At 39.2% G+C, this 26608-nt stretch overlaps 2 protein-coding genes across 2 annotated transcripts in view; one reads left to right on the top strand and one right to left on the bottom strand.

The window, feature by feature from the left end:
* Positions 1 to 4831, bottom strand: part of LOC103139804 (fms related receptor tyrosine kinase 3) — a 13658-nt gene extending 8827 nt beyond the window's left edge. Inside the window, exons 1-9 of the mRNA XM_016672660.1 lie at positions 4520 to 4831; positions 2265 to 2341; positions 1384 to 1535; positions 1187 to 1308; positions 957 to 1068; positions 737 to 879; positions 430 to 584; positions 179 to 314; positions 6 to 65 (exon numbers count right to left, since the gene is read on the bottom strand). Coding sequence (XP_016528146.1) covers positions 6 to 65; positions 179 to 314; positions 430 to 584; positions 737 to 879; positions 957 to 1068; positions 1187 to 1308; positions 1384 to 1535; positions 2265 to 2341; positions 4520 to 4550 — 988 coding nt within the window. The 5' untranslated portion in view covers positions 4551 to 4831. The remainder of the gene's footprint in view (positions 1 to 5; positions 66 to 178; positions 315 to 429; positions 585 to 736; positions 880 to 956; positions 1069 to 1186; positions 1309 to 1383; positions 1536 to 2264; positions 2342 to 4519) is intronic.
* Positions 4832 to 5538: 707 nt separating this feature from the next.
* Positions 5539 to 25774, top strand: pan3 (poly(A) specific ribonuclease subunit PAN3). The gene is made up of 18 exons (XM_007554518.1): positions 5539 to 6208; positions 7075 to 7196; positions 11270 to 11342; positions 12063 to 12133; positions 12243 to 12384; positions 12534 to 12751; positions 13071 to 13175; positions 13283 to 13340; positions 14192 to 14353; positions 14605 to 14721; positions 14954 to 15055; positions 17432 to 17597; positions 17849 to 17936; positions 18056 to 18195; positions 19390 to 19519; positions 22076 to 22140; positions 22247 to 22385; positions 23495 to 25774. The coding sequence occupies exons 1-18, from the start codon at positions 5869 to 5871 to the stop codon at positions 23633 to 23635; spliced, it is 2379 nt and encodes a 792-aa protein (XP_007554580.1). The 5' UTR covers positions 5539 to 5868; the 3' UTR covers positions 23636 to 25774.
* The last annotated feature ends 834 nt before the right edge of the window (positions 25775 to 26608 follow it).

Genomic DNA, 26608 nt, shown 5'->3' with positions numbered 1-26608 from the left:
CAAACAGGAGCTGGTCTGAGTTGTCACAAACTGGTCAGGCAGCTGGGAGGAGAGGAAGCTCTCAGCTGAGGAGACAAGAAATTAAAATGTTCAACAGATGTATATTATTAATGAAAAATATAAAATGGTAGTTATTACAAGATAACAGTAATAGTTCATGTAAAGAACTGATACTGACCCGTAACATGAACATCCACAGATTTACTTCTGCCTGAGTTTTTGCAGGTGTATGTGCCGTTGTGTTGTGAGGTAACTGATCTGATGAAGGCATACACCATGCGGCTCTCCACATGTTTGTCCTTTTTAATACAGATCTGGAAGAAAAACATTGAAATCATAATCATGTAGAACAATGTTTTTGAAATGAGATAAAATCTGTGGTTGTATTTGGATACAATAAAACAAAAATCAGAGTTTTCATCACTGTACCTCATTCCCTGCACAGGTTTCTGCCAAAACCTTGCCATTATGTTCCCAGATAGAACTAGAATCATCATTTTTTCTGCAGCGAAGTACCAAAGGCTCACTGGGACTTATGGTCACACTAGAAACCTCGTCTGGTTTCATTGAAGCAGTATTTAAGTCTGAAACATAAAACACTTCAGGTTATTTAATGCATTTATTTATATTTTCTAACTTAATTTGAGAATAATTCTGAGAGCTGTTTTCCTTCTCTGGTCAGGTTAACTCTGAGTTAAAACATTTTCTAATATGTGTCTGTTTTTAATGTAATTACCAAAGTCATACAGCTGGGTGCATTCTTGTCCTTCATCATTTTTGGCACAACACATCGCTCCACTGTCTGCATAGTTTGAAGTTGTGGCTGAGCTCTCTGCTGTCCAATCATCAATGTCTTTTCTCCTATCCCTTTTGGATGGACTGAGAAGAAACATTGATAGTCAGAGAGTGAAATGATAAAACTATGCATATATGAACAGAGAAACTAGTTGTCTTACCGAGACCATTCAATACTGGACCTTGGAGAACCCTCAGAGATGCATTTAAAATAAGGAGACGTGTATTGATCATTTATATGATCCAGAGACATCTTTGGTTTTGAGGGACGTTCTAGGAAGCATGTGAATAAAATTAACATCATTTTAAATCCACTAATTATCTACATTAAGGTAGTTTTATGCTTCTCTGTTTAGTTGAGTCTTAATAAAGATGAGAAATGATGACTCACCAACAACACGAAGATCAACAGTTTTTGAGAAAATGGTCTTCTCTTGACTTTTACAGGTTAGTTTGTACATCCCAGAATCAGTCCTTGAAAGTCTTGGTGTAACCATGGAGACACTCCCATTTCTGGAGAGGTTTAAGAAAATGTCAAACTTTACACACATGAAGGAAAGAAGCACATAAACCTAAAAATACACTCACATGTTCATCAGTGGGCCTTGTTCTCTCCCCCACTGGCAGACAGGACCATCAGGAAGGCCCTCTAGAGAGATGAGGAGTTTCTTACTGGCTGACAAATTCAGGCTGACAGGATCAGGGTCATTCAGGTGGTCAGCTGGCTGAAAGCAATCCGCCTGGAAGGCAAAACTCAGCGTTTCATCCCCACAAAGACGCTCCAAACATGTCACTCTTAGAAAATTGTTGGATTCAGTGGTAATTCTTGCAACAATGTCTCTTTATGTTGCGATAAAGTATTTGCCCCTCAGAGAGTTTTTGCTTGGATGTTTTAGGTGAAACTGATTTTTATATCAAACCTGGATAACCAGGATGAAAATGAGTTTTCCGTTTAAAATTATGATTTCATTTCTTGAGAAAACGATCCATGCAAACTGTCATGGCCCTATATTAAAAATCAATTGTTCCCTAAACTTCATAATTGGTTTTGGCCGCCTCGTGGGAATAACTACCCTCAGTCTTTTGAAGTAACTGTTGGTAATGAGCCTGTTACATTTCTGTCATGGAAATTTGTACACACTTCTCTGCAAAACAGTTTGGTTTCAGTCCCACAAGCAGCTTGTTTAATGTAATCTTTAGCCCTGTTTAATAATAATGTTTAAAGGATAGGCTGCAATAGCTAAAACACATATGGTTTTGTGGGGGAAAAATTAGTTAACTTACAATTTAATCTGGAAAGCCAGCAAATAATGTTTGACATTTTTCTCAGTTTGTTGAGGAGAAAAAAAAAGAATGATATTTCAAAATTTATGTATTATTTCTGAAGAAAATCAAAACATTTTCCCTGATTTGTGTCACTTTTAAAACATCAACGCCCCATTCTAATGTTGACAAGCTTTTTCTTTTACCTCCCAGCTCGACACACATTTCTGATTTGTATCACCGTCAGAGCAGAGCGCGTTCACAGCACACAGCAGGAGAGCAGCTGAAATGACAAACAGAAATAAATAAGTTAAGAGTTGAAACTAATAAAACTCAGTAAGTTTTCAGTATGTATTTAATGAATCCGATTCAGCTCAGTTTCTTTACATAGCACCAATTCACAGTAAATGTCCGAAGTGTCGGAAAGTCATGTCGGCACAAATGCAAAGTAGTGCGTAGCTGCGAAGTAGAAAGGAAAGAACATGTGGTTTTTAACCTTAAATGTTTTATTCATTCCTCTCTTAATCTCTTAATCGCTAAACCTAGTGCGACCGTTTCATCAGAAAAGCGGCCTTGTAACGCTGGGGAAGCTGCAGAGATCACACAACAGCAAACTTGCACCATTTTGCACATGACTTTATGTCCAAAAGTGAACAGCAAAGAGTTGACTCAAGGGTCCTGAATATACGCCACATTTATCAGTCTTTTTATTTTTACTTCCCTTCCACCTCGCAATCAGGTTTGGTTTTGGTCTGTCACAAGAAAATCCAATAAAATACACTTAAGTGTGTAATGTGACAAAATATGAAAAGGTCCAAAAGCTGGGAACAGTTTTGCCAGGCACTGTAAAGACTGATTTTTAAATCACCCCAACCAGTTTAACACAAGAAAAAAAAAAACTGTTTTCATTATTGAACATATTCATTATATTTTCATATGACATGGGAAATCTGAACAGAGTTGGGTCAGGTAATGTTATGAGTTGCAGACATGATGGTGCCATCGTGTCGTCTGCCCAGCAGAGTGACTCTAGCATTACCTTTACGATTAGCTCTACCTGCAACCCACAAAGCAGAACTCAGACTTATCTGGGTAGACCGCTCACCACTGTTACCTTTTTTGTTTGTTTGTTTTTGTGTTTTCAAATTGGTTGCAACTTTACAAAATTCATAACTTAAAAGTTAACAAATAATGTTCTTTGGCAACTCCCCCAAAACAAAAACACAACAAAAAAAATATATATATAATATTTGTGATCTGAGTGAATTAATTTTAAAATCGGCACAAAGATTGAACTTTGACCACAATGCAGTTCTTATTTGTTGCATAATAAACAACTCTGGCTTTACACCTCTTTCTAGCCATTTATGATATACATCGGATTAAAAATAAATTAATGCAGTTCTAATACTTGGGAAAAAAACTATTAACATAACTGCTCTTTTTAAACAAGCATTCACAGTTGCAATATTTGTGGACTAACACTTTTTTTAAAACTTTTGCAGTATTTTAAATAAGATATAATGCATTCTGCATGTTCGGGACTTACAGTCAGTCAAACCAAAATAGCCCAATAAAAATAGCACAGTCAAAAACAGCAGTGTACTTTCATCAACATTGAGGATGTAACTTTAGCCCTTTTATATATATCATTTAACGTCAGAAGTCCGCTAAAATAAAATAATAATAAAAATCATGTAAAAAAAAAAATAGAACTATCCCTAATTGTCCCACAGTGGAAAAACTCAGATGTGCCAGTAGCAAGGTAAAGTTAAACAGAAGAAAGTCGATTTAAACTAAGGTTTATATATATATATATATATATATATATATATATATATATATATATATATATATATATATATATATATATATATATATATATATATATATATAAAGATTACAGTAAGGGAACTTACAACATAAAAAATAGTGTTATTGAAAATAGCATACTTAAAAAAGTAAATGTGCAACTTCAACAAAAATTTTTTTTACAACATGTGTGTTTGTGCATAGAAAACAGCAACTTACAAAAAATAAAACAAAATGTAAAAATACAGTCATTTGACTATTGAAAATTTTTCAAAATGTCTTATTATGTTAATGATAATATTAATAGGATTAACATTTTATGTTACCAAGTATATATACATTTTTTAGTGGACTAAGTAGAGTTCCTTATTTTTGTAATTGACTGCAATGTGTTACTACCCAATTCTGATAAGTGAATGCAAATAAGTTGGCTTTACATTTTTAAATGTATTATTCTTTTCATTGCATTGCTTAAGCTTCAAATAAAACTTCCAATATTTACACATTTCAGTCAAGTCAATTCTGTATTTTACATATATGGTCATTTTTAAACTGTTAGGGGAAAAAACCCCATAAATGTTTACAAATTAGACCAAATATGTACATGAGTTTTGCATCATCAGTAAAAGACTTAAATGCCTCCTCTTACCTGCAATCGTGTATCTCTTTCGCCGCATCATGAAGCTTTCCGGCAGTCTGAGTTACATACTCCGCCTTAGACGGCACTGTGACACTCTGCTGTGCGGGATGTGAACCAGTATGTTTTGAAAGAGGAAGTAATGCACTACTGCAAAGACTTCCGCCCTGACTTCTGTAATATATCCGGGATACTCAAAAAGCAGAATGAAAAACATATCTAAACATTGAAACCACAGAAAATATTCCTGATGGGACAAAGGATTATGATAATCCCTGGTTTATCATATTCACAGGATATGATAAACCTGTGAATATGTATTTTTTTTGTAAAAGTACAAAAAACAACTCGATTTTAAAAAGAAAAGGTAGAAAAAGTAGAATGAAGAATCCATATTAGCACTTTTCAATTTATCTGAGAGTCAATATGCTTGTTTCTGCAATGAAGGACAACATGCACCACTAGAACTGGCTCAAAATGTTTTAGGCCCCAGAGCAGAATTATGCTGTGATATTGGGAATTACAAATGGTACACATTTGGATTTGTCCTATTTCCTAGAAGGAAAAATCAACTGGAATGCTGGATCTGGCTCTGGAGCTCAAGCCTGAATAAAAGAAAATGGACTAAATTTTGGAATAAAAGCAACTGTACATCTGAGCAGATTGAAGACGTTTTTGGAATCATTTTTGTTTCTCTCATGATGCTTTTAGGAAACCAAACCTGCTGCATTTACTGACTGGTAACGCTGCCAAGCTTAAGCTTAGTTTTAGTATGCCTTGGGCTGGTTCTGACCGTAATATAACCTATCCAGTTACTTTTAATATTTGTTTTTTTTCCTGAAACATGTCTGCATCACATTTTATTGAAGTGTTTAAAACGCATCGTTTTTCTTCTTTTTTTCCTCTTCACTCCTGTTCTTTTCTTTTTCCTTTTTTTTTTAAACCCACTAAAAATAAAACAGTAAATCCCATTAGTTGTTATGAATAAGACTGCTGCAAGTTGTGCTAGCAGCAGGTGAGCGCTGGTGTACCCAGGATGCAGAGCCATACTCACTGCTCTGTAGCTCAGCAGCCAGAGTGCGAGCAGAAAACAACAACAGGCTACTCTGCAAGGAAGGCAGCTGCATGGATAGCGACAACAACGACGAGCAGGACCTCTTGTATGCCGTCATATTTACTTAAAACAAAATGCATTTTATATTCATAATGCGAGGAACTCGGTGTTCTCCGTGAGCTGTACTGATTTCGATCCGTTACTTTGAGGGGAAAGTGTTTGTAAAGTAGCTGGCTAGCAGGCTAGCTCCCCGCTTCTTCTCTATGGTTGAGTATCTTCCGGCAGCAGCGGCGGCAGCAGCGGTGCCATGAACAGCGGACTTCCACCTTCCGCTGCTCCGCTCGGGGGTGCCGGGATACCCAGTGTCAAGGTGAAGTTTTGCCGATACTACGCGAAAGACAAAACATGCTTTTACGGAGATGAGTGCCAGTTCCTGCACGAGGATCCCTCCATGGGAAGCATGTCGCTGCACGGAGGTGGCGGCAGCCCCGTCCCGCTACCCATGGCCGGAGGTGGCGGGACGCCAGCGGGGTATTCCCTCGGTGGTACGGCGACGGTCTGCCCAGGCGGTGGAGGGACCGGAGTGTCTAAGAAAAGCGAAGCACTTGGGCCTACAGGCACGGCTTTGGAGGGGCAGCTGCTAACCAGTGAGTAGATTAAGCAAAGCAACACAAGGGTGGGCTGATTGAGCCAGACTTTTCCAAAGGGCCTTCCGGATGTTTGTTCAAATTTAGTCCGAGGATTCAGTTGGGCCTTTTTAGTTCACAACAGCGTGCTTGACATTTAACTTACACATAGAAACCCTTTGCTATGTACATAGCTGCTTCTGTATTATTTGGCTGTGTTGTGAAAAGTTCTGACTTGCTTACATGCTTTGATCGCTGGCTCCGTTATTACAGGCTTAAGAAAAAATATACTTCTGGAGCTCAGAGTGAGGCCTGTTGTTTTTGTATGACAGCTGGGTGGGCTAGTTAGCATCAGCTAAGCTAGCTGCTTTGATTGTTTCTCAAACTTTTTTCACTTCTGGCTTTGGTTCCAATGTGTAAATAAATGTTAGTACTTGCGATATTAGTTATAATTCAGTTTTTTTTTTAAAGTTATGCGCATTTATAGATTATAAAACTCTGTCTTACGTTTGCCATCATTAGCATGGCAGTGCTAGCTGTCATTGTTTTTGCTCTTTGGTGGCCACTTTTCTCGGCGTAAACACTGTAATTAACACTTACTTAAACGTTTCGGAGTGCAGTAGTTACTGTGTAGGTCGACTTACACGTAAGGACACGGAAATCAGTAACCCCCAGTGATAAAAACTTTTTAGACATCTACTGCATATCGCCTTGTGGCTGTCTCCGAAAGAGTCTGCAGTGTTTACATGCTTTATAATTAGCCCTGTAATTGGGTAATTACACATTTTCATAGTAATCACTGTTGGGACCTCTGCGCAGAAGTAACCACATGACACAAAAATCGGGTCACACACAATAGACACTATTTTATGTTTTGTCATCCACAGTCCCAGGGATGGAGGGACCAGCCCTTAACGACGCCAATCTCACCAACTCTTATTTCAGCAGCAGCTTCATTGGCGTCAATGGGTTTGGAAGCCCTGCAGAGTCGAAATATACAATGATGCAGGTACAAGATATATGTCAGTATATCAGTAAAACAACATATTGACACATCCATCTTAAAAAAAAATCAACTGAAGGTATTTAAGACACCAAAGGCTCTTGTTGTTTTTTGTTGGGGTTATTTAGTTTATAGAGCTGCTACTAGAGGCGACTAAGACACATTTAAAGACACCTCCGGTGTCAGCTGAGAATACCAAATGTGACTCTACTACAACACTTATCATATCCAGTAAGTCAGTGTTTTAATAAATTCTAAGATCAGAAATTTTCCCAATTATTGTGGATTACTTGGATAATAAATAATAGAAAATAATAAAAAAGACAACAATACAAAGTTAAACTCATTACTATTTTGAGATTTTTTTAATAGAATTTATTTAAGTCTAAAAACCGAGAATCTCGTACCTTTCAAAAGTGTTAATATCCGTGGATTTAGCAAAAAAAAAAAAAAAAAAAACTTTTGCAGAAAACAACCCCATGCTACCTTAATAGAATTTCTGGTCTTTTAAATGAACACACAGTAACGCAGAATTGTGAAATAAAGGGAAAAACTCATATAGGATTTTATTTTTTTTTAAGATATACAGATTCAAAAGAAAAACCGAGAAGAATGGCATGCAGATATTTGCACCCCCTTTGAGGTTGTTTTCCTGCAAGACTGTAAACCTCTGCCCTAGATGCAGCTCATTTGCAGCTTATAACATGTTTTCTTCCAGTAAGCATGCTTTCCTGCTTTTATCCCCATCCATCTTCCCATCAAGTCTGACCAGCTTCCCTGTCATTAAATAAAAGCATGCCCTCATGATGACCACATCATTTTTCTACATTAGGGAGGGTGTTTACATGGTTTTGGTTTCCCGAAACACATGCTATGTTGCGTGTAGACAAAAAAAAAAGTCTCCCTTATTCTTATCTGTCCAGAGCATTGTCTTCCACTTGTTGTTGTGTCCATCTACAGAATGAACTTCTTCTAGCTTTGTTTCAACTTGTTCAGTGACCTTCCACTTTGCCATAAACAGCAGATTTGTGGAGTGTACAACTAATTACTCTGTCTGAAGATTCTCGACCATCTGAGCTCTCCTGAGTTACTGTGAGCTCTTGGCTGCTTTTCTGATTAATGCGGCCATGTCTTTGGCAGTTCGTTGTAGCTTTGTAGGTGTGCCATACTTTTCCTGTTCTCAGACGATGGACTGAATGGTTTGAGCTGTTGTTTTCTCACCTAACCGTTCTTGATATTATTCCACAACTTTATCCCTGTGTTCCTTGGTTTTTGTGATGTTCGCTAATACTTTTTAAAAATGTCTAAGGCCTTCACAGAGCAGTTGTTTTCAGAGATCCAACTACACTCAGGTGGAATGTATTTATTGTTTGTGTGACTTCTGAAAGCAATTAGTTTCTATGGGTTTTATTTAGACATAAAAACGGCACATGCATGCTATCCTTTTTCAGGTTTTTTTTTTAATATGCAGTGTTTATTTGGAAATTGCTGGCATTACATTTTGGCTGAATGCACTCTTTACAGTTTTCTTAAAACTTAACCAAAAAAACCACAAAAACTACTCAACTACTAGAACAGAGAGTAGCATCTTACACGGGTAGAAAGTTAGTTAATAGTAAAAAAACAAAAACAAAAAAAAACAGCCTAGTTATGAAAAATCTGATCTTACAGGTGTTATATACTGAGTCCAAAGTTCCCAGAAGAGTGTGAATTTTTCCACCTCTTGTCTGAAAACGGACAGCTTCTTCATCACAAAAAAAATCATAAATCACGTCAGTCCAGTCTTCAATTGAAGGGAGGGAGTTAGCCACTTTCTGGTAAGTGCTGTCTTACAGGCTTCCAATGAAACAAAAAACTTTTTCTCCTCACCGTTTAGAGTTGAAGGTTTGGAATTTAAGGTTTTGAATATAAATGAAATAGTTAATTTATTCCCCCCCCCCAATCCCTCATTTCTGCCAGTCCAGAACTGGAGGATCAGTGGGCAAGACCAAACATTTAGATGTAATTAGCATTTTTTTTTCCTTTTGCCTCAACACAACAATTTTCTGTGTAGAAACTTACATTGCAGAGGACTTCTAAAAAATCTCAGCAAATTTTCCACCCAGAAGGGGTACATTTCCTCTGGTGCTTCATTGTGTTTTCACATGTTTCCAGTTCCATTTTGAAATTGCCCTCTGTTTCCCATTTATCCTTTATAGACAGTGCATTTTCCCCTTCAGATCTTTTAAGCCCTGTGTATTTCAGAAATGTATCTAATTCATGAAGTTGAATTTATATGACAAACCTACAGAACAGCTGACACAGCTCCCTCTTAATCACATGATGTCTACTTTGCAAGAATCTATAGACGTCTTAATTTCTTCTTGCTATCGTTTCAGACAAATACAAGACTTATGGTTTGACTACCTCTAACCTTTGAACTCGTTAATTGGCACATTAACGATGGACGATATTCTATCCTGTCAAATCTGACTATTTTATCGACATTGGAGTCGTTTAGGTTTCCAATATTGGGAAGTTATTATCTTGGTGGAGATGAGAATTGTAAGATCAATAGCACGTGAAGTGCCTGGACATCTATTTATTTATATTTTCAATATACTCAACAAATCAGGACGTCGTGCAAATCTTGAGTCTAACCGTCAACTAGTTTAAGCAAGTTTACCTTGAAGATGTTTTTTTTTCCTTTGGGATCAGAAGCTATGCTCTCACAGTCAAGTTGCCCAAACCAGAACATCCACACTTTTCAGCTTCAATTAAAAACAAAAAAAAAGTAATTGTAATTTTCCTCCTGCGTCACAATTTGTGATGATCCATCACAAAATATCCCAACCAAATATGAAGGCTGAGATCATGAAATGAGTAAGTGTAAATTTGTTTTTTTTATGGGTATTATGCTTTTGAAAGGCAAAAGATGACAGATGATCTCATGATTATTGAACTAAGGCTCAAAAAAAGTTTCCTACAAGCAGACGCGCCCTTATGATTCCCATGGCAATTATGTTACACTTAGCTGCCTTCAGGTGTGTCTTAACTAAAAGAGATCAGGGAGGTTCCTTAAGCAAATAATTGATGCACTCTCTAAATCTAGAAAGACATATAATTTTTTTCCCAGGTCAGTTCAAGTTAATAATTTTTCTTTGAGGAAAACTGCAAAAATCTTTCTAGGCATCTGGTTGAAGTCAGATACTAGTAAGAGAGGTTGCTATAAACAAAACACAACATCTGCATCTCACATTGTACTCAGCAGGTATGTTGAATCTAAAAAAAAAACAAAAAATCAAGAAACTAATAATAGAAAAAAAAAGGAAAAATATTGTTTGTTTTTAAAAATGGTTGCCAAGGAAAAACGTCACTTCCCTCTTTAAAAAAAAGTCTCACTAGACCACAAGACTTTCCAAATGACATCCCTTGGTGATATTTAATATCAAAACAATGAAGTTATGAGAATTGGGTCAAAATTCTTCAACAGTTTCACAGATATATCTTCTAACCTTTTAATGTTCTTGTCAGCTCCTGATTTTAGAATAGAAATGTTTTTAAAAGTGAAACGTAAAAGCAGCACGTTAAAAAAAAAAACAAAAAAAAAACGTCTGGCTGAATAGAACAATCTAAAAAATGTACAAAAAATATATTTGTGCATGTAAAGAAAAACATCTTTCACTTTTATACAAATTCAATTCAATAGCCGTTATGTCATTAAAAGAAAGGTTTTATGTTTCATTTACTTAATATTAAGGCTTTGCTAGAAACACCTGATGTTTTTGTTTAACCTTAGAAAAGTATGGAAGTATATGTTCAGATTTTTTTGACATGACAGTGTAATACAATATCTTAACTATAGATGGTTGCTATAATATGAGACTCGGATATTTGAAATAATTACCTCTATCCTAAAAAAGTTTGTTACATTTGCACGTTACAGCAGAAATATTGCATTACACAGAGTTACAAATAAATGGTTTGCATGGCTTTTAGGTGAGTTTTGGACAGTAATTGAAACCGGATAGTATTTAGGACTCACCATGCACGATGATATAAATACTTTTTCTTGTTGTGATAATTGTTTTTGTGTTTAGCGAATGACTACCAGCAGCAGCTCTCCCAGTCTTCTCAATGATGGTGCCAAGAATTTCAGCCACAGCACTCATGGTAAGGCCCCCTCACAAAGTTCCTGCAACGTATGGAAATGTGTGTAATTTGCTTTTGTCATTTTTATGTATGGAGAAACATTCGTGCCTTTATGAATTTATACTTTTCGACCAATTGTGTGTAAGAGTTTTAAGGAGATAACAAAAAGATGAACATGACAAAACAAGTCTGAGGTCTTGATGCTTTTGTCATATCAAAATGAGCTCCAGAGCACATTGTCTTCGGGGGAAAACTTGAGATTTTTTTGTATCTGAATATAAAGGACATATTTGGCTATCCTGTCAAGATAGCTCAACATGAAGTTTTTTCAAGATGTAGAGATAACGAAACTGTTATCACAAGAAAACAAGTGAAAAAACTTGGTGGTTTGAGTTAATGCGATCATGGAAGATTCATCTGAACAAACCAGCAAGTGCTCGCATTATGCCTTCAAAATGCAATGAAAATACATTTCTCTCAATAACTGATAACAGTCATAATGGCGTAATCTTTTGCTTCATCTTCTATATCCAGCTTGCAGTTTAACAGTTTAGCGTTGTGACTTTATTTTGTTCAGTTCCTGACTGCAAATTGCCAGTAATGAGCCTTTATAGGTATCTTGGATATCTGTGCCTGTGGCTATGAGAGCTGGTCTAAAACGTACAGGCTCCCTGAACAGACTAGACAACATTTGTCTTGAGATGACTGAAAGCTCAGCTTGTAATTCTCGATCCCCGACAGATCCGGTAAACTCCTCGACTTCGTCACTGTTCAGTGATTTTGGTGCTCTTAGCATTTCCCAGAGGAGAAAGGTGAGAAAACGAAGCTGTGCGTTTACATGAAGCGGCTCTTGGAGCCTGAGCCTCACATCGTCTCTATTTTTGTTCACGTAATTCTTCTATATTTGACTCATGCCAATAGGCTCCTAACCCCACTGCGAGTGAGTTCATCCCTAAGGGCGCTCCGCGAATGGCTGCCATGACGCAGTCTGCGATTCAGCCCTTCCCTTCTCCGCTGTTTGCTCATCCTGGCCTCGGTGGCTCCACAGCTGCTTTGGCACCAGGTGAGGGTATATTTCTGTTAAATACCATCTAGGATGTGCTTATGTGTAATTTTATCATTTGACCTGCATGTTAACTTCCTTAAACTGTGACGATTCTACCTGTTTTGGCAAGTATTTTGTAAGCGTCATATATATATATTTTTTTTTAGGTATGTCTTTGTCTGCTGGGTCATCTCCTCTCCACTCCCCAAAGATCACACCTCACACTTCACCTGCCCCTCGTCGACGGAGTCACACCCCGAACCCCGCCAACTACATGGTGCCCACCACTGCGGCCGACCAGGGAGCCCACATCATCCAGAAAGAGACCGTAGGCGGGACAACGTACTTCTACACAGATAACACCCCAGTGCCAATGGCAGGGATGGTACGAAAAGCACAACGCACCCTGAAATACAAGTTTTAAGCGATCTCAAAGACGCAACATCACACTTTAAAAGTCCCAAACTCTCTTTTTCTGACACTTTGTTTCATTTTGTTATGGTCTACTAGGTTTTAACGTGTTCTTTCTTTAATAAGCTTACAGTTTGACACCTAATGCAGATAAAGTTTTGTTTCCTCCTTCTTTCACATCGTCTTAGAAGTCCATATTGGGGGGAAAAAAACCCCCAACAAAGTTCGTATCTTCATCTGCACGGTTTTCATTTCTTGATAAATGGAAAGCTGGTATGTCTGGTTTCTTGCAGGTGTTTCCTACCTTCCACATCTACCCCCCCACCGCCCCTCATGTGGCTTACATGCAGCCGAAAGCCAATGCCCCGTCCTTCTTCATGGCTGATGAGCTCCGACAGGTATCGATTGCCAAGTTGTCCTCCTCGCAGTTTCACTGAGCAGCATCTGTCTTCTGTTTTGTGTTGGAGATCTTTGGTGAAAATCCCCGTTTTGTTTCAACAATCAGGAGCTGATTCACAGGCACCTGATAACCATGGCCCAAATCGACCACTCAGAGAACCCAGGTAGACTGTCTCGTCGCTGGTGGTTGCTAAAACATGATGAATCACAATTTTTTTTTTCCTCCCTATTATAAAATATGCAATTGACGATTCGAAGGATTAAAATATGATTGTTCTTCAATATTTTATTTCTAATTGCTGCACCTTAAAAAGCTTCCACCACAAATCTTGATGTATTTTTCTTTTTGGACTTTATGAGATAGAGCCACACCAAGAAATGTATATCCAAATTGAAAGGATAAGGAACATTTATAGATTTCTGAAATGATTCCTGGTAAAAATCTGAGGAGTATGGCATGGACTTAGGGTGCATTCACACCAACCTGGTTTAATCCACTTTAATCAAACATTTTGATGTCTGATGCAGACCAAGTGACAAACTCTGGTCTACCTAAAAACCTAGGTCTTGGTTCAGTTGAAATGAACGATGATGTACCGCCAAGTGGGCCGTAGACCGCTCCAAAGGCAGGAAACAGATTACGTTTGTGAGCAAGCAACATCATGAGGACCAAGGAACACAGCATGGAGATGAAGTATAATTCAGGGGATGTTTATAACATGGCCAGGGTATAAAACATTAACTAAGCTTCAGACTTCTCAAAGAACTCTTTTAAGTCGTCTTTAAAAAAACATGAAATGAATCTTGAAAACGTAACGATACGTGGCCATCCACCTAAACGAAAATGTTGGGTGATAGAAAGATAGGACGACGATGGACGAATCTGGATGAAATACATTGTAGTCTGATTTTAATGTGACAAAACGTGACGTGTGTTTTTTTTTTTTAAGCATTTCTGTGTGTCTGTATGTGCGTAATCAGTGTCCTGAATTCTTTTGGTAACTGCTTCCTTTAGACGTACCGTCTGAAGTGGACAGCTACCACAGCCTGTTTCCCCTCGAGCCTCTCCCCCCGCCGAACCGCATGCAGAAAACCAGCAACTTCAGCTACATCACCTCCTGCTACAAGGCGGTCAACAGCAAGGATGACCTGCCATACTGCCTGAGGAGGATACACGGTAATAAATGTGTAAACTTTACACAGAACGTGAACCACTGACAGAATCTTTATCTTTTTTTTAAATATGAGTAACTCATGACAATCTTTTCATAAAGTGCCCCCAATATACTAAGCATGAGCCATAAACTGCTGGCGTTTCTTCTCTTTCTTTACAACAACAAACTCTCTTCATGTAGGTGTGCCATCACACATTTGTTCACATATGTTAAATGTCTTGTTTTTTTTTCTTCTTGTTTTTCAACCGACCAGGTTTCCGCCTTGTTAATACAAAGTGTATGATGCTGGTAGACATGTGGAAGAAGATTCAGCACTCGAACACGGTGACACTTCGAGAGGTCTTCACCACAAAGGCCTTTGGAGACCACTGTGAGTGTGTGCTGTTATTAGTTTGCAGTGCACATCTTGTGTCTGTCTGTTTACCTTTTTTTATAAACGTGTTTCAGGCTGATGTTGATTGTGGTCATAAATGTGGAGCTCTGTTGTAAAATTCAGCGCTTATGTGTTTTCAGGTCAGCTGAAGAACCTTATTTATCTAGTTGTGTTGTTATTATTGGCTTCTTACTTTTGTTGCTCCCCTCCTTTCTTTTTGTCTCCCCAGCGTTGGTCTTCTCATACGACTTCCATGCAGGTGCAGAAACGATGTTCAGCAGGCATTTTAATGACCCAGCGGCAGACTCATACTTCACAAAGAGGAAGTGGGGTGAGTTGTTGTTGTGTTTTTTTTTTTTTTAAAAAATTTTTTTTCTCTTTGCTCTGAAATAGAATCAGCTTCACCTCAGGCACCACACATCATCGCTCTGTTTCACACATTCAGTTTTTGTTGACTTGTTTGATAATGAGGTAATTGCTATACATCTATTTAGATGCATAGCAATCTAAATAGATTGCTTTGCATCTATTTAGATGCATAGCAATGTTTTTTTCTTGGAGGTGTTGCATCGAGACCAGCTCATATCAAACATGTATGTAATGTTTTATTTGAGTCTTAAAGGGACAGTTTAGATGTGACGTTTTTAATCTCTGGTGGACAGATATCATAGACCTCATTCAGATTGTGAAAAGGTAAATAAATTCTCAGCAGGGGAAGGTAAACAGCATAATAAGTTAAGATTTTTACCAAAAAAACCCCCACAAAAAACAAATGGTTAACTTTGAAGGTGTTTTGTCAGCTTAAAAACGGCCGTGCAGCTCTGCTAAATCAGGTCGATTGAGGCGCCTGACTGCATTATCCACTGCCACCATTTTCTCTGAAACGATTTGGGCAAGGCAGCTTGATGCAGCTGACAGTAAAGATGCAAGACAGCAATGCTGTTCAGTGTGGCTGTTGTTACTGAATGAGGGACAGGTTGGCTGTTCACAGACCTGGTGAGGTGTTTAAAATTAAAGTTGGAAGTGGCAGGAGTTATCCAAGTCGCTCCGAAAAGAAGCGATTCTATGACGCCGTGTTGGCTTTTACGTTCATGCTCTTGAGATGTCAGAAGATTTCAGGAAGCTGAGGGTATTGCATCAAAGTAATTCTGTTGCATGCTTTTAAAGATCTAATTATGTTTGTCTTGACTCGGAAGTGGCGGTTGGTAAAGTGAAGGTATGCTTACTGTAAAGGCAATAAACAGGAACTGTGGTCTTATGTTAATTTAGGATGCGTTGTAATATTAATTAAGGCCTATTTTCTCTGCACAACTTGGCAACACTGATTTCTGTTGCACACAGTGTGACATCTCTTCTGGTCCTAATATTTAAATCATTAGAGACTCAACACATCTCAAACTGTACACATCATTGCTATATTAATGTGTGCAAAGCACAGTGGCAAGGAACTGATTAGATGGGTTACTTTCTAGTGATCATTTGATGATTTTCTAGTGCCATAGATGCACATTGTAATTGTAATGATAATTTTGGTCTCTCGGAACATTTCCACTTCTCTCGATGTCCACAGTTTATCAAAAATCTGTCATGACAGAAAGATTAGCGAAGGCTTCATCATAGTTATAATAAATTAGTGTAATAATCTAACATACAAAAGAAAATTTTAGCTTTGTTTCTCATATATTTGGTTGCATATCGCTTTTATTTATTGACCATGTGAAATGGCACATTTCTGTGTTTGAGGTGTACCCAAAAACAAACAAACAAAAAACCTCAGTGAATATATAATTGAAGATCGTAACATCAACTTAATTTCTGAGAAAATCATTAAAAATGTCACGGTCTAAGTAGGCGTTACCCATCCACCGCTATGAGGTATTTCTTCACATTTCTAGTAACTCATTGCAGCTAGCGCTTCTCTCCACCACAGGTACGGGAACTGTTACTGATAATATTGCCAGCGAGCTTTGCGTCATAAAACCCAAACAATCTCTTTGAGGGAGCTGTTTGTAGTTCCAGTTTGACAGTTGGCTGCCAAGTTTCTTTTAAAGAAGACTTGTGGATCTGGAGGAAACTGTGGCTGAAAGTGATCCCGGGCAGGCGCTGCTGATCAGACTGCCTACAGGAATGACTGAAGGGAGGAAGCAAAACCACGCTCACGTAGCTCTAGTCCGCAGCAGAAACTGATAAGAAACCTCTATGCGCTCTGTAGGGAACAAACACGAGGAGAAAATGTTAAAAAATAACTCCCAGCATGAAGTGTAAAACTGCCCAACTCCTTTTCAGCCTTATGCATCACACCGTGATATTTCTTACAGCTCACACCTTTTCGCTTTCTCAGCTGCTGCCTTGGCGCACAGCTGCTGGCTAGATTTGAAAGAAAAACTTTCCACTGATGGGAAATAAAATAAAGTTAAATAAATCATAATCTTCTGTTAAATATGTCTACCTTTGTTCACACTCGGCTAAGCTGGTAGCTGCTTGCAAGTAATCGTTTAGGTCAATTTCAACCCCTAAATTTCAATTGAACTGATCTAAATGTTTCTCTGTGTTTTTCTAACACCGCTGATATTACATCTGCCAGACAGATCTGCTGAGGATTACAGAGGAAGCTGACAGTTTGAGGTTTAGTTCATCAGAAATGTCTGTTTCTGTGTGATAAAGCAGTTTTGTTTTGTTTTTTTTCCTTCTTTTTAAACTTGCGCAGGGCAACACGAACCTCCGCCGCCGCGGCAGCATGCAGGCCTTCTGCCGGAGTCGCTGATCTGGGCCTACATCGTCCAGCTAAGCTCGGCCTTGCGGACCATCCACACGGCCGGCCTTGCCTGTCGGGTCATGGACCCCAGCAAAATACTCATCACTGGTAAAACCAGGTATAGACACTTTTAGTCCACATTAAACGACCGCTTGTGTTATTATTAAAGCCCGGTTGTGCTCACCTCAGATGGCTTTTAACCCAGCCGCATCAGTTATGTTATTTAAAGTCAGGCTTTCTGTAAAGTAATATGCTTAACAGAGATGCTTACTTTTGACTTCCTTTTTTTTTTCTTTTTTTACCACCGAGTCGTGTCAATCACTCGACACAAGACACGCAGGCAAACTAATGAAGGTCTCTTATCTGAAGGTTACGGGTGAACTGCGTTGGGGTGTTTGATGTCTTAACGTTTGACAACAGTCAGACCAATCATCTTGCCCTGATGCCGCAGTACCAGGTACTTATGCAACAACCGGGTTTACCCCGCGATATAGACAACATCCAGGTTTTGTGTTGAAGAATCTTAAGTGTCACGCTGTATCAACATTGATGTATCTGTGTGTCTTTGCCACGTAGCAAGCAGATCTAGTTTCCCTGGGCAAGGTGGTGCTGGCTTTGGCCTGTAATTCGCTGGCTGGAATCCAGAGGGAGAACCTGCAGAAGGCCATGGAGCTGGTTTCTATAAACTACTCTTCAGACCTCAAGAACCTTATTCTGTAAGAGGGTGTGCATGAAGACTGCAGGTCACAAGAAACCACTTTTACAGACGCTCCCAAACAATTACCACTGCAGGAAAAATTAAAAGCTTAGAAATCAGTTGGAATAAACAAAAAAAATATTTCCAAGAAGCAGTGTTTTTGTACAGTTGTCATGTTTAGGTTCACAGAAGAACCTATGAGTGAAAGCAGAAAGCCTCTCATCTAAAAAGGCTCAGCAAACGGAGGCCTTTGTCATACCTTCATAAATAAACTACGGTCTTCTATTGACCATTGAATCTAAAGAAAAGTAAAACTCTTTAATCATATACAGTCTTCTACATAATCTTCTTTTTTAGCTTCTATGCTAGAAGCTAAGAAAAAATTGGAGTTTGGCTGAGGAATCACTTTCTAACAAGAAAACCACCCTAGAAACAGGCCTTGAGCTACTAAAGAAAACTTTTAACGGCTCAGTCAAAGTCCTGACTTCACTATAACTGAGAATCTGTTGCAAAACAGAAACGGATGTAATGCTTTTCATACTATCCTCATCGGGTTGGGCCATTTTGCAAAAAAGAATAAGCCACAGGTTCAGCCTGTAAAGGTGAACGTCTAGTGGAGGCATAACCCAAAACTCTTTGAGCTGCTGCTAAAGCAAATGCCCACCACACTTTTCAGAAAATAACCTTTACAATTCACCTAGTTTTGAAAAATAAATGCCTCGTCTTTTTCCTCAAACAATAACTTTAAGGATAAAACAAAGCAGGTAAAGGATGGCTTACTTAAAACTGCAGCAACTGAATCTGAATAAAATCACAATATGAAGCGGCTATTGTAGAAAGACTCCACTAGAAATTTACAGGCGTAATGCGCAACGCCGTGGAAGTTGAGGAAACCCAAGTGTCACATTCTGTTCTTCTGCATTTTGAAGAGGAGAACAATATGTTCACATCAATTTTTCCTAATTACAAAGTGCATTGAGGTCAATGTTGATTTCCTCCATGTTCTGCTGGGATATTAAAACAAATCATAAAAACCCTGTTTACGCAGGTACCGGACCATTACAGCGAAAAACCTCCTAACTTTCATTTTGCCATGTTTTGTTTGAGATGTCTTTGTAACTGAGTGACGACTCATCACACAAATGTGTAAAAATAATGTTTGTTATTATATCGCCTAATTTTCGAGCATTGACCTGCTGTCCTATAAACGCAGGTATCTGCTGACCGATCAGTCTCGGCTGCGCAGCGTCAATGACATCATGCCCATGATTGGGGCACGATTCTACACGCAACTCGATGCATCGCAGATGCGAAATGACGTCATCGAGGAGGACCTTGCCAAGGTAACGTGAAACTTGGTGAATGGATGATGCTCGCTGTGCAAGGACAGAGCTTAAGCAAAGAGGGAAGCTTGTGAATACAGGATGTTGTACAGTTTATTAAAAGGTTTTGACGTCTTTGCTAAAAGTTAGTTTCCTCATGTTAGCGTGAATGTGTGAAATAACTGCCCCGAAGCTTTTGCATGTTTCTCCCCCTTCATGCCTCAAGTTCCTCTTCCTTTCCTGGACTCTGGTTTAATGCATCCACCCAGCTTCTTTGTGTACTCTAACCTACATTTGTCCATTTTGGGTTCTGGCTTTGCTTTAACCATGTTGTTGAACAGATGCGTAGAGTTTTGCACATTTAAGCACCCGTCTTTACGTGTGTAATCTGTTGCGGCTGCTACTGCCAAAACCTGCTTGTAATCTGCTGGTTTCTATAAAGGTGGGGAGGGTTTCCTGTTTATCGGCTCAACTTTGTTAGCTCAATGTCTCCTCCTATAAAAACTAGGTGTACTGTTTATTTGCCTTGGGAAGGCTTTTGTTAACAAAGGTCTTTGGTGTTGACAACATCAGAAGTGTATTGTTTTGATGAATGCAGCTCTTGAATAGAGAAGGAGATAAGTCATTTCCTAATTTATTAGCAATTCCGCATTTACATCACAGCGGGATTTTAATTTGCTGTGGCGCTTTAAGCTTTAGTGATTAATTGATTCAGTCCAATGAAAAAAGAGCAAAACCATCGTTTGAAGGGAAACCATCCACGTTTTTAAATATGGAAATTTGAGCAAATTAGCATTAAAGTTGAGGCTTTTGCTCATGCAGCTCCCACAGTTTTACTGCTCAGTTCAGCTGAGGGGAAAATTTGGGCGGTTTCTGACAGAAGGGCACTTGTGGCCCGTTCACACCAAACGCGTGTCAAAAACACGTCTGATGCTTCAAGTCCGACGTGTGTGCGCTTTTGGTGCGTTCACACCAAACGCGTTTTGAGCGTCAGGCGTGTCTGGATTACATTCAGTGTCCATGTGGAGAGCGTTGGATGCGCTCAGCGCTCCAAACGGTTCAAATAGATGAAAGCCATAGCTCCTTTTGAAAAACCTCTTCATGTGCCACATATATGTCTTGTGTCTTGGATGGGAAAATACATTTTTAATCATGGCAGCAAATATTTTTAGCGCATCTAGCTTTCTTTCCACTGAGTTTTCAGGGGTGATAAATTTGGTTTAAAACTGCTCTAACATAATTAAGAAGGACTCAAAACATTCAGGAGCTATAGCGTGAAAAATGAACATGTGGTTTCCTATATCTTGTTGGAAGTTGTAGACTGCTTGCATGCATCAATACCAACAACTCACTGGGGTTCACATGCCTCTCTTTACTTCTGCTCCTTTACAAATTGTGTTTTGTGGGCCATTGCAAGACTACTGTTGTGTCACTCTTGAAGCTGTGGTTTGTAGCAGTTTTTAAGGGTAGTTGTTTTTGAGAAACTTTTAAAAACCAAGCAACACGAAAGTTTGCATAATTCTCAGTTCTGATTGGCTAATTTGAACCATTGATCTAATATCTGTATTTTCCTGCATTCTTCTTAGTTTCACATCTGTTAATTGCAATACCCCGGCTACGCAAATTATGCCGTGAAGTTTTCAGGCAACTTATTCTTGACAATAGTAATAATTTATTGCACCCGTGCTTTGCAAAACTACTCGTAACCACTAAATATTTTAGCTCTTTATGACTTTAGCAACAACAAAACAAATTTAATGTGATACACCACCACAAAGTAGGATGTAATTGTAAAGTGAAAAAGAACCAGAGGAAATTTGACCTTTTGACCTACACATAAACACATAAGTGCTTCTCACCCTACATCCACATCATCCTCATGATGAAACATGGTGGTGTCAACATCTTGTTTGGATCTTTAGCAAATGGCATTCTCAGCATTAACCTTCGATTTTGAAACGGCTTATGAAGGCCCGGATCTGCACCGATGGAAACTCAAGCTGAGCATTAGGGGGAAAAGAAACCCGGTTTTCATTCTGCATAATTAACCTGCATCAAAACTACTCTGTCACTGTTGTCTTGGTTTTGAGATGAGGCTGCATGGATGATGAAGTCTGTTGCGGTGACTTCTGCTCCGTTTTTAGTAAAAAGGAAGTATCTTGTGGGAGCTGCTAGAAACAGGGGCTTTACACCTTGTTTGGACAGAAAGTCAGACAATTTCAGTTTTTTTTTAGGGCCTTCACATGCTTTCTTTATGAAGACCACAAATATTTATTCATACGTTGTTCTCTCTTTGTGCGGTTGTTCCTCACTTGGCGCTCCAGCATTGCTCACTGTGCAACCGCAAAGTAAAAGTATATTTTACTTATAAATGTGGAGTAGTTCCTGTTTTTAGTGGCATACATTTATATTTATTAAACCAGAAGGCAATCTAATTAGTTCACTTGACTTCTCCATTTTTATTAACGTCCTTTTTGTTTAATAATTTTCAAAGATTTCGTTTATGTTAAAACTTGACATTCAATAATTGTGAGCGAAGCTGTCGACTAATACAGGACGTCTGGTTTTGGTTTCCAGGAGGTGCAAAATGGTCGCCTTTTCCGCCTGCTTGCCAAACTGGGAACCATCAACGAGCGGCCAGAGTAAGGACCATGACCTCTTTTTCTGAATGAGGTTGAACCTCTTGGTGTTTTTTTTTTTTGTTGTTGTTGTTTTTTCTGCTCCATAAATCTTGTGCTGTGTGATCAGGTTTCAGAAGGACCCGGCGTGGTCGGAGACCGGCGACCGCTACCTGCTGAAGCTTTTCCGGGATCACCTGTTCCACCAGGTGACGGAGGCGGGGACGCCGTGGATTGACCTCAGCCATATTGTCTCCTGCCTCAACAAAGTCAGTGAAAACTTCTCCTTTGCAATTCAGCAGCTGTATATGTCGTCTTTTGTGTTTTGTTTTTAATTCAACGGCGGCAAAGTGCGGTTATTAAAACAGTTTAAGATACTGAAATCTGAGGTCAAATAAGTTCTAGATGTCGATATTTCTATTTTAAAAATCTAAATAAAATCGAGTCAGATTTCAATTCAGTCACATAAATTCAGATTAAATTAATATTAAACTTGTAGAATTTTTTATTTTTTTTTTGTCCAAAGTCCTTTGATCTTGAAATAATGAGGGAAACAGTAGTTATCGCTCCAAAATAAAACAAAATAAGCTTTAAGTTCTTTTTTCTCAATGGTGAGAAAGTCAGACTTGCTACAAATTGAACTTGACAATCGAGCGAGACGCTTCTGATTTTTTTTTTTTTTTTAGATGGTGCGATAAATTGTCTGGATAGTGTCTAGAAATAAATGTATATTTATGACATTTTGACACTTAACTTTACCAAATTGGCTTTGTGCAAAGTTTGAGGTTTCAATGCTCAGATGATACTGATTCTAAACCCAAAACATGGATTCAAGAAAGGGGAAAAAAAAAATTCTGCAAATGTCGGAAAAAAAAAATGCAATTTCACAATTGCCGTGTTTCCATTAAATAAGAAACGCAATTAAAGCCAACAAGCAGGAGCAGAAGACTGGAAAAAAAAAAGAAGACTTTTTTAGTCTACACTATTTTTACTTGATTTTCTTTGACAAAAATCACAAAGCTCGCCGTTTTACTTCTTTGGTCCTACATAGCGACCAAGTGTTTAAGCTTGGCTTGTTCAGTAATGCTCATGAATGGCTACTTCTAAATTCTGAAATGTAAGAAGGAGATTGTTCCTCTTTTTTAACCATATCTGTTTACACCTATACTTAAAGTACTTGACAAAATCACACTTCCAGCTCAATGTTTGTCTGAACATAGAAGCACTCATGTGTTCTCACCAAACATTCTCCATTTTCAGTCCCTGAGCACAGATCACGTGTTCGCTCCTGTCATGGTTGCTGCTACTTAGCCTGTGTGTGTGTGTGTGTGTGTGTGTGTGTGTGTGTGTGTGTGTGTGTGTGTGTGTGTGTGTCCAGCTGGACGCGGGTGTTCCTGAGAAGATCAGCTTGGTGTCCCGGGATGAGAAGAGCGTCCTGGTGGTTACCTATTCGGACCTGAAGCGCTGCTTCGACAGCACCTTCCAGGAGCTGCAGGCCGCAGCCGCTGGCTCTCTGTAGCGCCCCCTGTCGGGCCCAGACCTGCAGCGCACCATTGCACTACAGCGGAGGACCAGGCTCTCAGACATCAGCACAGCGGAGGCAGCGAGGCGGGGCTTCGTGAACCTCAGTCACATACACTGATTCCTGTCCACCAGGAACCACTTTTGTAAAGCATATATATATTTTTTTTGTGGCTGAAAATTGAAAAAAAAAAACAAAACAAAACAAAACAAAAAACAAACAAAAAAAAAGAGGAAAATAAGACTAACATGGAAGCTGTGATGAATGACATTTTTTAACGAAAAATTTGGGGAACAAAACGAGAAACATTTTTTTCCTGCTTTTATTGTTTATTTCTACAGCTGGGGATGTTTTTTCTTTTTTTTTTGTTTTTTTTTGTCGTTTTTTGTTTTTTCTTGTGGAGGAGGATGCACTAAGATTTAAATTTTTGTTATTTTTATGAAATCGTGAGTGGCCTCCTGGGTGCACAGAGAGCTAAAGGTCACACACACACACACACACACACGGACACACACACACACGGACACGGAAACATCCCTCTCTGCCGGTTGGAGACCACACCCCTTCATTCTGACGCACTCAGAGACGGGACGCGCCACTCGAGGCTTCCGCTGCGACGGGCCAGCCCAGCTCAGCCTCGACTGCCGGTTCCCTGTTTGAAAGAACTAACCACTTGGGAAGCTGGGAAGGGTCGCGAAACTGGGGGTCGGGGGGCGGTAGAATGGATTTCATATGTTTTTCTACAGCAGAACGTGAGGCTCATCGGGTGGGTGGGCGGGAGGGCGGGCGGACGTAGGTGGGCTCGGGACCAGGATCTGAGGAAGACGCGTCTTCTCCTGAGGCTCAAATGTTACATATGCAGCAGCCACCTTGTGGCTATCGGACTCTGCTGTGGCTGTTTCAGGTCAGCGAGCCACAGCTGCCTCTTTGTGGAATGTCCTTATTTTTGTCGCCCCTCCTTTGGTCTCCTCACCCCCCAGTGTCCCCGATCTCTGTCTTTATCTTCCTTATTTTTTTGCGCTATAATCCCAAACTTCACTCGGCCCTCGGCTCTGGATGTGAGTTGGGGGTTGGGTGGGGTGGGGTGTCTAAGTTTTGGAGGAAAATTGATACTTTGCGACTTTTTAACCAGCTGCTTTTTTCTCTCTGCTCAGCTGTTGTGCAAGAGGAGGCCAATCAGGTTTCGCCTCACTGTTGCTCTTTAATACTCTGTGGACCAATTCCAGCTGGGGTTTTTAGGTGAAAGGAGGCGAAGGAGGACGGGGGTGTGCGGGGGGGAACACCGACTTTTAGTTTTATTTGACTTTTTTTTAGGATCATGAGATACGAACAGGCTGGAGATTCTGCTTTCGCACTCGGATTTTCTCTCAGGATGACAAGCGGCCGGAGCCCCCTCCCTCCCTCCCTCACTCCCAGCCCCGATGATTGAATGTCTTTGGCTGTCATTGGGCGGGACGTCTTCAGATGGAGGTTTTAGGTTGTTAAAAGTTTTGTCGATTGTCGGGATCATGCCGTCAGGCGGTTCATGTTGCCCCGAAGCGCAGATCTGTTTTCATTTTTACTTTAATTGGGAGGGAAAAAAAAAAAAAAAAACGCTGTTGAAGCTTAATCCAGTCTCATTTAAGACCAATGATTTGATTTTTGATTTTTTATTTTTTTACGCCGTTGTCTTATTACACGATAGACAACGAACACGAATTACGCTACCAAATCATCTATTGTTGTCATTTTCTCAAAATATTAAGGAAAATATGAAATGATCTGTTCTTGGGGGGCAACAGGAGCTGTGTTGGATCATGAACTACTTCCTCTCTTTTAGTGAAATCAATGAACGGAAAAAGAATAAAACAAATTTGGTGAATGTGGTGCTTTAGAAATCCCTCACACACGCTTACAAATACACCCGAATACCTTTGGACTCAGCCAACGTGATGTCAGTGTTTAATCACTGTACTCCACATTATACCACACTCCATTTACCTTTAGGGTCAACCCCTCCCCTCCTCAGTTCCCCTCACAGCAACACACCTACAGTCACCATCTTAGTATGTTTTATGCCCCTCTTGTGTTCTTGTCTCAAATTTTTTGCAATATTTGTGTGTACAGCAGTATTTTAATAAAGAATACCAAAACTGATACTGATCGGAGAGCTCTTCTGTTTGTTTTTTATTTTTCTGCTGGTTCCTTTTAGACATTTTGTTGTTACAAGCACCATGTTTAAACCTTCACAGAACACCTGGATTAATACTGAGGTTAAAGTAGTTAAAGGTGGACTTTATTTACTAACTAGCTGCCTTCTAGAGGGAATTGGCTGTAATGGATTTCAGCTCTGCTAATCGGATTTAAGGGAGGCGAATGGAAAGGCACACCACACTTTTCAGATTTTTCAAAAGCGCTCACTGAGTGTGTGGTTGTCATGGGATTTAATGTGAATAAGCGCAGTGTGTGATGATGTAAAATGCTGTTTTTATAGGATGAACCAGGTGTAGGGAATAGTTTTTTTTACAGTAGAAACTGTATTCTCTTAAGTGTGGAGGACTTTTTTTTTATTATAAAAATTGTTGCATAAAAGGGGCTATTTTAATGGAAATCAATTGCAGTTTTGTCCATCTATGCATAAGTAACCTTTTCTACTTTTGCTCAACAGCAACCAAGTTTTGTAGAACAAATATTTTGCAGAAGTCAGACCTTGTGTTTAAAATTATAAACTTGTTGGAAAAGCAGGCTCTTGGTGTTTTAGAAGTACGGTTATTGTTCTCACGCCGTCTGTAGACTTTCATGACTCGCTGTCGCAACATGAACGTTGCCTCTTTTCTCACATCATCTGATGAGTCAAAACTGAAACTTGTTCCTCATCAGTGGGGACAGTCTGTGACCAGTGAGATGCATTCAGGAGATAAATTCAGTTTGAATTTATAATTATTTGACTTTCAAAGGTAATTCAGTAGTTGTAGTCGGATACATTTTTTA

The sequence above is a fragment of the Poecilia formosa genome, unplaced genomic scaffold, assembly GCF_000485575.1.
Source record: "Poecilia formosa unplaced genomic scaffold, Poecilia_formosa-5.1.2 Scaffold64, whole genome shotgun sequence".
In the NCBI taxonomy this organism is placed as follows: domain Eukaryota; kingdom Metazoa; phylum Chordata; class Actinopteri; order Cyprinodontiformes; family Poeciliidae; genus Poecilia; species Poecilia formosa.
Note: the sequence above shows the minus strand (reverse complement) of the source record. Positions and strands in the feature narration are given on the sequence as shown.